The sequence below is a fragment of the Indicator indicator genome, chromosome 35 (genome assembly GCF_027791375.1).
Source record: "Indicator indicator isolate 239-I01 chromosome 35, UM_Iind_1.1, whole genome shotgun sequence".
Lineage (NCBI taxonomy): Eukaryota > Metazoa > Chordata > Aves > Piciformes > Indicatoridae > Indicator > Indicator indicator.
In genome coordinates this window covers 555,484-567,851 of record NC_072044.1, presented here as the reverse complement: position 1 = coordinate 567,851, position 12,368 = coordinate 555,484, and the positions used below count along the sequence as shown (strand labels likewise).

The 12,368-nt window shown below is 59.1% G+C and overlaps 1 protein-coding gene across 1 annotated transcript; it reads right to left on the bottom strand.

Moving 5' to 3' along the window:
* Nucleotides 1–2,022: 2,022 nt before the first annotated feature.
* On the bottom strand, nucleotides 2,023–12,347 carry FGD2 (FYVE, RhoGEF and PH domain containing 2). The gene is made up of 16 exons (XM_054395766.1): nucleotides 12,283–12,347; nucleotides 9,903–10,167; nucleotides 9,733–9,813; nucleotides 9,089–9,237; nucleotides 7,670–7,826; nucleotides 7,404–7,542; nucleotides 6,645–6,703; nucleotides 6,264–6,410; nucleotides 5,256–5,348; nucleotides 4,889–4,968; nucleotides 4,775–4,805; nucleotides 4,578–4,670; nucleotides 4,300–4,425; nucleotides 3,470–3,616; nucleotides 2,337–2,480; nucleotides 2,023–2,250 (listed from the first exon to the last, which is right to left on the bottom strand). Exons 1-16 carry the CDS (start codon nucleotides 12,345–12,347, stop codon nucleotides 2,023–2,025), a joined length of 2,004 nt encoding a protein of 667 aa, XP_054251741.1.
* Between the last annotated feature and the right edge of the window lie 21 nt (nucleotides 12,348–12,368).

Sequence of the window (12,368 nt, the reverse complement as noted above, 5' to 3'; positions counted from 1 at the left end):
GAGCCGGTAAAAATAGCACCCAGGTGCCCTGTGCCCCAGCAGCAGTTTTTTTGCTGGGTAAACAGGAAATCTATTCTTAGGCCCATTCATGAGCCGCGGGCTGCCGGCAGCTCCCCCCTCGCTCCGGGCTTGTTTTGTTCCCGGCTGACACAGGGGTGACGCCGCGGCGGAAGGGCCACCGCGCAGAACCTTCCAGCCCCGCGGGCTTCCCCTCGCTGCCTCTCTCCCCTTCCAGCAGCAGGCTCCCGGCCTCGGCCTTGCCAGGGGGGCTGGGGCTTCCCCTTCACACCAAAACAGTGGTGGTGGGAGGCCAGGGTGGTTTTGGGGTGTCTCTGGAAACCCCTGTGCTGTTTGCTTCTGGGGTTGGCTCTGTGCTGAGTGGCACCCCCAGGGGTGATTATTTTGGCAGAGCTTTCCATCCCCCCCTGTCTAGCTCCTCTCCACTTTCCTTGATGGTATCTTTGAAGGTGGAGGAGAGAAAGTTTGCCCTTTCCTGGGATGGGCTGAAGGAAGGGTGATGTTCACAGTTTGTTGGCTCCCTAAACCCCTCCAGAGTGCTGGCAGCTGTGGTTCATCTTTGCTCCCCCCGCTCTCCCCAAGTGCTCTCCCCACTTGCAGTATCAGGCTCCAAACCACTTTCCATGGATCCGTTTATCCTATGATCCTTGGGCTGGAGCTACTGCATGCTCCAGCAATCCCAGCCTGCCAGGGACACTGAGCTCCCCAGCTCCCTGCAGCCCATTTCAGCCCCTGGCAGGCTTGGAAGTGACAACTTCTGCCTGAGCAACATTTTTGAGGGAACTAAAGAGGATGTGGAGAGAAACATTCTTGCTTGGGGAGACCTTCTGGTGGCCTTTCAGGACGTAAAGAAGGCTATGAGAAAGCTGGGGACAGACTTTTGAGCAGGCCCTATTGTGACAGGACAAGGGGTGATGGTTTGGAACTAGAAGAGGCAGATTCAGAGTAGAGAGAAGGAAGAATTTTTTTCTACACTGAGGGTGGTGAGACCCTGGGTCACATTGCCCAGAGAGGTGGGAGCTGGCCCATGCCTGGCACCATTGCAGATCAGGTTGTAGCTCTAGCTGCAGATGTCCCTGGTGAGTGCAGGGGGTTGGACTGGATGAGCTTGAAAGGTCCCTTCCCACCCAAACCAGTCTCTAACTCTATGATTAAAAACATGGGGCTCCAGCCTGCAGTGCTGTGACACAACCAGGGCTGTTTGTTCTGCTGCTGTCAGGGGGGAGGGGGTCCTCTGTGTCTCCCCAGCATCACTGCCCTGCACCAGTGTGGCAGCCCCTGTGTGGACCCAGCCTCATCCCAAAGCGGCCCCCAGGAAATAGGTGACTGGGAGGGGTCCGAAGGTGGAAGGTGCCTGTGGGCAGGGAAAGTCTGGGATGGACAACACAGGTTGGCTCAGCGGGTAAGGGTACCCCCACACCATGGGACTGCAACGGGGGGAGGCCAGGAGCAGTGACAGGCTGGGAGAGGGACATCCCAAATGCACGGTGTGACAGCAGGGTGACTACAGATGAAGTCTTGGAGGGCTCCAGTGACAACCCCAGGGGCCGCTTCGGAAAATACACTCCCAAAAAAGGCTCCTTGGACCGCACAAGGGGGGTGAGGCCAGGGTTTATCAGAGCAGCACAGAGGCTGTCATACAACCGCGCACCGGCACCGCCGGAGCAAGGCTGAGGCGTTGCTGCCCTCTGGTGGCAGCCGGTGGCACAGCGCAGCCGCCCAGGGCCAGGCTGGCGGCAGGGGGGCAGGCTCCCCAAACCCCCTGTCTGGCTCTCCCTCCTCCTCAGCTCGGTACCTCCATCATCTCTGCCCAGTGCAGAGGGCAAGGAGGGAAGCGAAGGGGGACTCAGCTTGCCCATACAGTGGCAAAAGTGCCACCAACTTGTCCATTTTGTGATGAAAACCCAAAGTATAGGGAGTTGGAAGATCTGCTCGAACCCGCTGGGAGCAGGATGGGCAAGGGGAAGCCTGACCCACGGGGCTGTCCCGGAGGTGGACGTGGCCTCATTCTGCTTCATCACAGGAGTCCACATCTTCCTCCTGTGGGTGTGTGATGCCTGCAGCAGAGCGAGCCATGGCCCTCATCCAGCGCTGCTTCAGCTCCTCGCTGTCAGCCATGAAGGTGAGAACCTGCCCCGACTGCACCAGCTGGAAGAGGTGGCGGGAGGGGCCCTGCCGCAGCTCCCTCACCTGGTAGCCCAGCAGTGGGATGGAGGTGTGGGCTCGCACGTCCTGCCAAGAGCAAAGAGAGTGGTGGGAGATAGAGGATGGGCAGAGCAGGATGTCCCTTGTCCCTCAGGGGCTGAGCCTGGCCTTACCTGGGGGGCTGCATAGATGTACAGCACCAGGGGATCATCCTGAGGGATCACAAACCAGCCCCCCGTGCTCCCCTTGCCGCTCTTGTCCAGCAGCTGCAGAGAGCTGCAGAGCAAGCTCCTGCCTGAGACCTCTGCAGCTCCCTTCTGTGAAAAACCCAACAAACAAAGCCCTGAATATCCCCTGCAGGAGGCAGAAAGGGCACCCAGCCATGGGCACTGCCTGCTCCACAAACCCCCCAGAGCGGGGGCAGGGGAGGGGTGGTGCCATCTGTGAAGGTCCTGCTGAGGGGTCCTGTGGTGGAGGGAGCCCCAGGTGCCTTTTCCCGAGGTTCAGAGCAGGAGGGAGCTCAGCACTTCACAGGCACCTGACTCCCAGCTCTCCTGATGCAGGTGCACAGCCAGGCTGGGACAGCAGAGCTGGGGACCAGGGTGGGTAGCTCAGAGGAAGAGGGACAGAGGAGGAGTTCTCTTTAATGTCCTTATCAATGATCTGGAAGAGGGATCAAGGCACCTGCAGATGGCACCAAGTTGGGTGGCAGTGTTGATTGCTGGAGGGTAGGAGGCTCTGCAGAGGGATCTGGACAGGCTGGACCCATGGGATGAGGTTCAACAAGGTCAAGGGCTGGGTCCTGAGCTTGGGTTACAACAACCCCAGGCTTGGAGCAGACTGGCTGGAAACTGCCCAATGGTAAAGGACCTGGAGGTGTTAAGTCAACAGCTAGCCTGTGCCCAGGTGGGCAAGAAGGTCACCAGCATCCTGTCTTGGATCAGCAAGTGTGCAGCCAGCAGGGGAGAACTCCTGGCTCTCTACAACTCCGGGTCAAAGGAGGTTGGAGCCAGGTGGGGGTTGGTCTCTTCCCCCAAGGAACAAGCAACAGGACAAGAGGAAATGGGCTCAGGTTGCACCAGGGCAGGTTTAAGGTGGCCATGAGGAACAATTTCTTCCCCTTGAGGTTTGTCAAGGCCCAGCCCAGGCTGCCCAGGGCAGCAGTGGAGTCCCCATCCCTGGAGGGGTTTCAAAGCCATGAAGGTGCTGAGGGTTTAGTGGTTACCTGGCAGTGCTGGGTTAAGGCTTGGCCTTGATCTTAAAGGTCTCTTCCAACCAAAAGAATTCTCTGATGGGCAGAGCTCACCTCCAGGATACCTCTGTGCTTCCTGTCCTGGTCCTCCGGCACCACCTGGCCAGTCAGGAAGACGTAGCAGTGCTGGCAGACGCGGTTCAGGCGATTGCCATCGTACTGCAGCTCAGCCCTGTAGTCAGAGCAGCGAGCACACACCACCTGCAAGCAGCAGACAGGGAGGCTGGCGAGGCCGGGGCAGGGCTGGCGGGGGCTGGGGCAGAGCTGACGGGGGCTGGGGCAGAGCTGGCGGGGCCGGGGCAGGGCTGGTGGGTGCCGGGGCAGAGCTGGCGGGGCCGGGGCAGGGCGGGGCTGGGCTGGGGCAGGGCTGGCGGGGCCGGGGCAGGGCTGGCGGGGCCGGGGCAGAGCTGGGGCAGAGCTGGCGGGGCCGGGGCAGGGCTGGTGGGTGCCGGGGCAGAGCTGGCGGGGCCGGGGCAGGGCGGGGCTGGGCTGGGGCAGGGCTGGCGGGGCCGGGGCAGGGCTGGCGGGGCCGGGGCAGAGCTGACGGGGGCTGGGGCAGAGCTGGGGCAGAGCTGGCGGGGCCGGGGCAGGGCTGGCGGGGGCTGGGGCAGAGCTGGGGCAGAGCTGGCGGGGCCGGGGCAGGGCTGGTGGGTGCCGGGGCAGAGCTGGCGGGGCCGGGGCAGGGCGGGGCTGGGCTGGGGCAGGGCTGGCGGGGCCGGGGCAGGGCTGGCGGGGGCTGGGGCAGAGCTGGGGCAGAGCTGGCGGGGCCGGGGCAGGGCTGGTGGGTGCCGGGGCAGAGCTGGCGGGGCCGGGGCAGGGCGGGGCTGGGCTGGGGCAGGGCTGGCGGGGCCGGGGCAGGGCTGGCCGGTGCTGGGGGCACTCACATATCCGCAGGCTCGGCAGTGGTGCCTGCGGCGCACGATGGCAGAGAAGGGCTGCTGGCAGCGCATGCACATGGACACCAGCCTGTCCCGCACCCACTGCGGGGCTCGGCGCCCCAGCTCCTCTGCCTGGGGGTGGAGATGGCACAACTGGGGCTGCCTAGCCATGGGCTGGCTGGTGCCAGCCCCTCTGCTCTCCCCCTCCTCCTCCTCAGCTTTTATTCCCCACTATAGCCTCCCCCCAGCTGTGTTTCACGGCATGGGGAGGGCAGGAGAGTTACTTTCAGAGCAGGGGTGCCTGCCTCCAGCCCTTGTACTGCTGTCTTGAAGGTCTCACTCCTCTTCTCCTTCCTGTCAATGGCATCTTGGAAGGCCTAGAGGGGAAGACAGGGCTGGAGGGGCCATTGGGGGCTGCTCCACACAGGGCATCCAGCTGGGCTGAGAGCTGGCAGAAGCCTCTCCCAGCACTTGGTGGTACCTTGATCCAGGCGTTCATCTCCTCCTCAGACCTGGGTACAAGAAGGGAGATGGATGAGCCACAGTCCCTCCCTCCCTCCCTGAGGGCCTGCAGGCCCAGCACTGCTGCCCTCACCTGGCCTGCAGCTCCAGCGTCCGCTGCCTTCCCGACACCAGGAAGGTGTTTGGGACCTGTGCATCCTTCAGCACCCGCACCTGAGGGGTGAACAAAGGAGCAGCTGAGGCCACCTCCAGCACACAGGGACCTTCCTCCAGGATGTGGGGGACGGTGGCCTCCCTTCAGCCCCACAGATCCTGTAAGGTTTCACTGCTGTCTCACAGGGTCAGAGTGTATCAACCTCTTCTCTTCACCCACAAAGGGCCCTCTGGCTCCAGCCCCTCCCTGCTTTCCCAGGAAGCACAGGGCAGCAGCCACTCCACCCCAGGGCAAGGTGCCTCAAGGGGCAGCCAGGGTCTGGGGGAGCACACTGTGCCCATCTGACCTTCATGCCATCCACGTTGATGCGGAGATGGACCTGGAACTCAGCACCCACCTGGATGACCTTGGGCACGCAGTAGAGCAGCATGTTGTTGAACTGGGGAGGAGGAGGAGGAGGAGAGGGTGGGTTGGAGCCCAGAACCTGCCTGCTCAGAGCTGGGGGCTTCCCTGGAATCTGGGGTCCTTCACCCCTGGGGCTGAAGTGGTCCCTGGGAAGAATCCAATCTAAAAAGTGACAGAGTTACTCTGTACTCAGCACTGGGGAGGCCACACCTCAAACATTGGGTTCAGTTTTGGGCCCCTCACTCCAAGGACACTGAGAGGCTGCAGCAGGTCCAGAGAAGGGCAACAAAGCTGGGGAAGGGTCTGGAGAACAGGGCTGGTGAACTGCAGCTGAGGGACCTGGGGATGTTTAGTCTGGAGAAGAGGAGGCTGAGGGAGACCTCATTGCTCTCTATAGCTCTCTGAAAGGAGGCTGAAGCCAGCTGGGGTTTGGTCTCTTCTCCCATGGAATAAGCAACAGGACAAGAGGAAATGGCCTCAAGTTGCACCAGGGGAGGATTAGGTTGGCCATGAGGAACAATTTCCTCCATTTGAGGGTTGTCAAGGCCTGGCCCAGGCTGCCCAGGGCAGTGGTGGAGTCCCCATCCCTGGAGGGGTTTCGAAGCTGTGGAGATGTGGTGCTGAGGGCCATGGTTCAGTTGTGTCCTGGCAGTGCTAGGTTAAGGGATGGACTGGATGATCTTAAAGGTCTTCTCCAACCAGAACAATTCAATGCTTCTGTCCCACCTTGCAAAAGTGAAGTGCTCTGGGAGCATGACCCAAAGGCTGAGCAGCAGGTTCCCAAGCATGCCCTGTACAGGGTACCCTGCTCTGGAGTGGAGTCAAACCCCCAGCTCTGAATTCAGCCCCTTGTGTAGAGATGACTCAGCAACACCCCAGCCAGGCTGTGCTGCCCTCTCCCCTTTCCCATCTGCTCCCTGCCCCTTGCCCTGGGCATCCCAGCTCCCACCAGGAACAGGTACTTCTCCGAAGTGCTGTTGTTGCGGGTGGAGATCTTTTGGACTGGGCCCTCCTTGATCAGCTCGTTGGAGGGATCCACGATGCCATCCTCGAGGCCCAGCCGCTGATAGACCACCCAGAGGTCCTGCAGCCGCTCCTGGGGGAGGCAGAGGGGCTGCTCTGTGCAGGCAGCTGAGCAACTGCAAATGTGCCACCCCTGGCTCCCCTCCAGCAGGGTCTAACCCCACCTCTGCTGAACCCACAGTGCTCCTGCCCCACTCGGGGCATGGCTGAGCACCACTGAGTCCCGCCAGCAATGAGGCCAGGAGGAAATGTGGCAAATCTCCCTGCTGTGAGCCACAAAGTGCTGCCAGCTAGGCCAGGCACTCACCATCTCAGCAATAGCTGCGTTTGAGTGCTTGGCCACCATAAAAATCATCTCTAGGGCCTCTGCAACGAGAAGAGAAAGAGAAGTTAAACACTTGCTGGGGAGCTGTGGGAGAAAGCTCCTGGGGCTGTCCCTCACGGAGGGCAGAGGGATGAGTGGAGGCTGCTGCCCTCTGCTGGACACAACCAGAACGGCCCCAAAAGACTGAGAAGGAAGTGGTGGAGAGTCCAATGGAGGTTACAAAGATGATCAAGAGCCTGTGAGGAGGAAAGGCTGAGAGCCCTGGGGCTGTCGGGCCTGAAGAGCAGCCCCAGAGGGGATCTGCTCAATGCTCAGCAAGAGCTAAAGGGTGAGGGGCAAGAGGCTGCGGCCAGACTCTTGTCAGTGGTACCCAGGGACAGGACAAGGGGCAATGGGCACAAACTAGAATCCAGGAGGTTCCACCTGAACAGGAGGAAAAACTTCTTTGGTGTGAGAGTGCTGGAGGCCTGGAGCAAGCTGCCCAGAGAGGCTGTGGAGTCTCCTTCTCTGGAGAGCTTCCAAACCCAGCTGGACAGCGTGATGCTGGGCAAGCTGCTGTGGGTGCCCCGCTGGAGCTGGCGGGTTGGACTGGATGACGTCCAGAGGTCCCTTCCAGTCCCCACCACGCTGGCATTCTGTGTTTATGCAAGGGCACGGGGCAGCTGGTGAGAGAATCCTGATGACCCCTGTAAGCCCTCCCTGCCCATGCCCACAGCAGGGGCAGCCACACAAGGCCCTTACTCTCTGCACCCTCCCGGTCTGGGGAGGCAGGTGGCAGCTTCCGGATGTACTCCTGCAGCAGCAGCTCGTAGCGTGGTATCCTCTGCACAGGCTCCAGCATGTGGTGCTGCAGCGTCAGGTTGGCACAGACCTTCCTCTTCTGGGGACAGACAGCAGGCACCCAGAGAGGAGCAGTGAGCTCCCAGCTCCCAGCCTCCAACGCTTCCCCTTGCAGGCAGATCCCGGGGAGCACTGCTGCGGTTCCCCAGCCTGCCAGGGGCCATCACCTGGATGTCAGCGATGAGCTCCTGGAAGGGAGGGGACTTCTCTGACCAGGCAGTGAGCAGCTCCACAGCCTTGTCAAAGTTCTTCACATATTCTCCATACATCTTGAGGAAGGGTGCAAGCTTCTGGATCACGTCCCCGATCCGTGGGTTGCAGCTCCTGCAGGAGGGAAGTGCAGAGCAGCAGCTGCCTCAGAGCACAAACGGCAAAATGAAGCTCCCTGGTGAAGGACAGAGGTTTGACTGCTGTGACCTGCCACATCCCCATACAAGTTTGCAGATGACACCAAGTTGGGTGGATGTGTTGATCTGCTGGAGGGCAGGAAGGCTCTGCAGAGATGTGGCCAGGCTGGCTGGCTGGGCTGAGGCCAACATGAGATTGACCAAGGTCAAGTACTGCACCTGGGCCGCAACCCAGTGCTCCAGGCTTTGAGGCAGAGTGGCTGGAGAGCTGCTCAGTGGAGAAGGACCTGGGGGTGTTGATCGATGGCTGAACATCAGCCAGCAGTGTGCTCAGGTGGCCAAGAAGCTCAATGGCATCCTGGTTTGGATCTGGAATAGTGTGGCCAGCAGGTCTAGGGATGTGACTGTTCCCCTCTGCTCAGTGCTGGTGAGACAAAACCATGAATCCTGGGTTCAGTTCTGGGCTCCTTGCTACAAGAAGGACATTGAGGGGCTGGAATGTGTCCAGAGAAGAGCAATCAAGCTGGTGAAGGGCACTGAACACAAGCCCTGTGAAGAACTGCTGAGGGAACTGGGGCTGTTTAATCTTCAGAAGAGAAGGCTGGGGTCTCACTCCAACCTCCTTTGAGGTAGCTATAAGGGAGGATGAGGTCTCCCCTTATTCTCCTCTACAACTGCCTCAAAGGAGGAGCCAGGTGGGGGTTGGTCTCTTCTCATGTGCAACAAGTGACAGGACAAGAGGGAATAGCCCCAAGTTGTGCCAGGGGAGGTTCAGGTTGGATATTAGGAATCATTTCTTCCCAGCAAGGGTTCTCAGGCACTGGAGCAGGCTGCCCAGGGAGGTGGTGGAGTCACCATCCCTGGAGGGGTTTGAAAGAGGTGTGGATGTGGTGATGAGGGATGTGGTTCAGTGGTAGTAGATCAGCAGTAGTGGTAGGATTGTGAGCTCTAAGTGTGTGGTTGGACTTGATCTCCAAGGTCTCTTCCAACCTCCACAGTTCTGTGGGTCTATGATTCCAGCTTCCTGCTCTCCAGAACAGGAACATCCCCAGCTTGCAGCCAGCTGGGGCTGTCCATGCTTGTGCAAAGCCCTAAACCACCTGAGATGTCACTTCTCAGATCTGGCCTGGACTGTTTTAAGGAATTGTTTTGTAGCACAAAAGACCTTTGGAGCAAACCAGGCTGAGCTCTGGTGCTGCTCCCCCATTCTGGCTTCTGCCCTCCCCTCCTGCAGCTCACCAATCCTCCATCCGCTTCTGCAGCTCTGGCAGGAAGAACTTGGCATGGAACTGGTAAATGGAGGAGATGTTGGAGAAGATCATTTTCACCACTTCCTCCGGGACTGTCTTCCTGGTTTTGGCCTCTTTCATCAGCTCAGCATAGAATACCTGGAAGAAAGAAGGGATGAATAAAAAAAGGGTCAGGAAGAGGTTTAAGGATCCCATTCCCTGGCACATCACCCACTGAAAAGGCCTGAATGTGCAGGAGGAAATCCCATATTCCAAGAGAGAAGCAGGGGTGTTGGAAAGCTTTGCCGGGACAAAGCTGCTCCCTGGAGATGTGGGGTGGAAGAAAAGGAGAGACCAGACCCATTCTCCAACCATGAAAGCCAGCAGCCCAGCATGGCTCTGATCTCTACAGCTTCTTCCTCTCCAAAGCCTCCAGGAACAGTCCCTGGCCTGAGCATGTCCTGAACTGAGCCAGGGCACTGCCACAGGGCCCAAAGCCCTGCTGAGCAGCACAGGAAAATGGGTGAGGGGGGAGCTGTGCCATGGTCCTGCCCAGTTTGTCACCACGGAGTGGCTGAGCAGTGCTGGTGGGGACAGACAGCAGCAGGGCTTTCACCTCCCAGAGCTGTGAGGCCCCTCTGGCCCCCAGCTCACCTGGTCGAGCAGGTGCAGGCGGCTGACGTAGGCCTGCTCGGTCTCCAGCAGCTCCAGGGCGATTTTCTTTTCCTCTGGTTCCTGTGTGGGGAGAAGAGCTCAATCCTGTGGGCACAGACACAACCCCCAGACTCCCCACCAGCCTCACCTGAGCCTCCTCCAGGGCTCACCTTGCTGCTGGGTTCAGGGCCTGGGTCCTGCTGCCTCCTCCAGTTGTCCTCACTGATCTTGTGTCGGAAGGACCGGAGGCATTTGAAGCTAAGCCCTCGCTGACCCTGCTGCTGCTCCTCCTCCTCCTCGTTCTCTTGGTGCCTGGCAGCCACCTGGGAGAGGCTCTGGCTGGTGGGGGATGCTGAGAGCTGCTGGGGCTGCCTGGCTGCAGGAGTATCTTGGCCTTGTGGAGCCTGTGTGTTACTCCAGGCAAATTTGCTGGCCCTGCTACGGAGGAATCAGCATCATCAGCTCACTTGATCCCCCAGCACGGTGTGGCCCACCCAGCTCCCAGGTTAAAGCCACTGTGCTCAAGTGCAGGCTGCAACACACAGCAGCACCCCAGCACCCCTCCTATAACCCTGACACAACCTGGGGTCTGAAAGCCCACACACAGAATCAGAGAATTGTTTGAGTTGGAAGAGACCTTCGAGTTCTTTGAGTCCAAGCCTTCCCCCAGCACTGCCAGGGCAGCACCAAACCATGGCCTCAGCACCACAGCTCCAGGGCTTTGAAACCCCTCCAGGGATGGGGACTCCACCACTGCCCTGGGCAGCCTGGGCCAGGCCTTGACAACCCTCAGGGGGAAGAATTTGTTCCTCATGGCCAACCTGAACCTCCCCTGGGGCAACTTTGAGCCATTTCCTCTGGTCCTTGGGAGAAGAGACCAATCCCCACCTGGCTTCAATCTCCTTTCAGGTTGCTGCAGAGAAGTAGGGCAGGATCCAATTCCTCTTCTCCCAGTGCCTCCTGCTGCTGTGGTCAGTCTCCATCTGCTCTAGATCCCACCCTTTATCCCACCCACAGCCACAGATTTCCCAAAGCACAGCCCTGGCCTTCTGCCTGCAGCCACCACAGAGCCAGCAACCTTGGACATGAGGCTCCAGAAGCCAAACAGGTGCCAGCTACAAGGGCCTGTGTGGGTGGTTTGGCAGGGGGTTAGATTTTTGGTGGTTTTCTCTCTTCCCTTTTCTGGCAAAGACAAGGAAACCAGATGCAGAGCAGCCAGTGGGGAGAAACCTCACAGAGCACAGGCCTTGAAGATGACAACAGCGAGCTGTCTGTCATCCAAGGACTGGTTCCTGTGGCAAATTGCTCTGGGCAGAAACTAGAAAGCCATTCAGTGGTGGCCTGCAGACAGGAGTGGGATGAAGAGAAAGCAAAAACAGAAATGAAAACAGACATAAAACCTCAAAGTTGAGCATAGAAGATGACTTCAGCAGCAGAGACTCAGCTGCAGAGGATGAGAGGTCCATCCCCATGCTGGTGAGCTCAGGGTGAATCCACAGCCATGCACAAATCCCTCCTGTCCATGGGGGCTGGCAGAACCCTTCACATGACAGAGGCTTTATCAGTCCCTCCTGGTGCCTCCCAGACCTGAGGCAGCCTAAACTCACTGCTGGAACTTCTCTCTCTCTGTTTGCACTAACCTATTTTCTGTTCCAGAAAACTTGTTTCCAGGTTCCTCAGCTTCCTCCAAAAGTTGTAAGTTACTTTTATTTCCTCTAAACCAACCTCACACTTCACAATAAAGAACAAACCAACTGCAGCAGTCAAATGGAGGCTGATCAAATGCTGTGAATTGTTCCAACAAACCATCATCACAGGCCAGGTTTGCACAACCTCAGTGTCCTGGAGCCACCTGGAGCACAAAACCCAGGGCAGATCACACAGTGGAGGTGCAGGTGAAATTCCCAGAAGGAAATGTGTGCCTGAGCATCTTTAGGAAGTGCTGCAGAACTCATCTGCAGAACCACCCAACATCCCTGAGGCTGAGAGCACCTCCTGGCACACACTGTCTGGGGGTCCCTGCTCAGACTCCAAGTGCAGGAGCTGTTTCACAGAGCTGCCATGCAGCCCACAAGGAGCTTGCTCTCCTCCTTCACACAAAGCTTTCTCTTCCCTCTCCTAGGAGCCACATCACTGCACACAGCTGGATAGTCTCAGGCTGGTGCCTGAGCTTTGTGTCCTCCCAGCTGCTCTCAGTGAATTCCCAGTGAAGACCCCTGCCCCACTGGCAAACCAAAATCCTCCTGGTCCAGCAGCAGAGGGAAAGCATTCAGCAAAGGTGCTGAGCAGGGAGTTAATCAGCATGCCACAACCTAGCCCAGAGCCAGGCAGAGAAACCTCAGTCCCATCCCACTGAGGTTTTCAGACCTCTATCCGTGACCCACAGCAGGAGGAAGACACCAGGGCAGACCTGTGGGCTGCAGAACAGCAAATCATCTACTCAGCTTCCCCACAGCCCCACACCACCTCCCTGGTGGTTTTCCTCCTTCCAAAACCCACACTACCTGGAGCCTGAATGCACCCACAGCACCCAGGACCCTCCCTCCTTACCAGTGCTCTTCAAACTCAGCCACCAGGTTCCACACATCCCGGGGGTGATTGGCCTCTCCCTCCATGGCACTGGCTGGGAGCAAGTC

Coding starts and splice junctions, on each gene's coding strand:
- FGD2 (XM_054395766.1), bottom strand. CDS start 12,347: ATGGAGGGAGAGGCCAATCACCCCCGGGATGTGTGGAACCTGGTGGCT. Junction 6,704..7,403: donor AGACCGGGAGGGTGCAGAGA/GTAAGGGCCTTG, acceptor TTCTCGTTGCAG/AGGCCCTAGAGATGATTTTT. Junction 3,617..4,299: donor ACTGCCGAGCCTGCGGATAT/GTGAGTGCCCCC, acceptor TGCTGCTTGCAG/GTGGTGTGTGCTCGCTGCTC.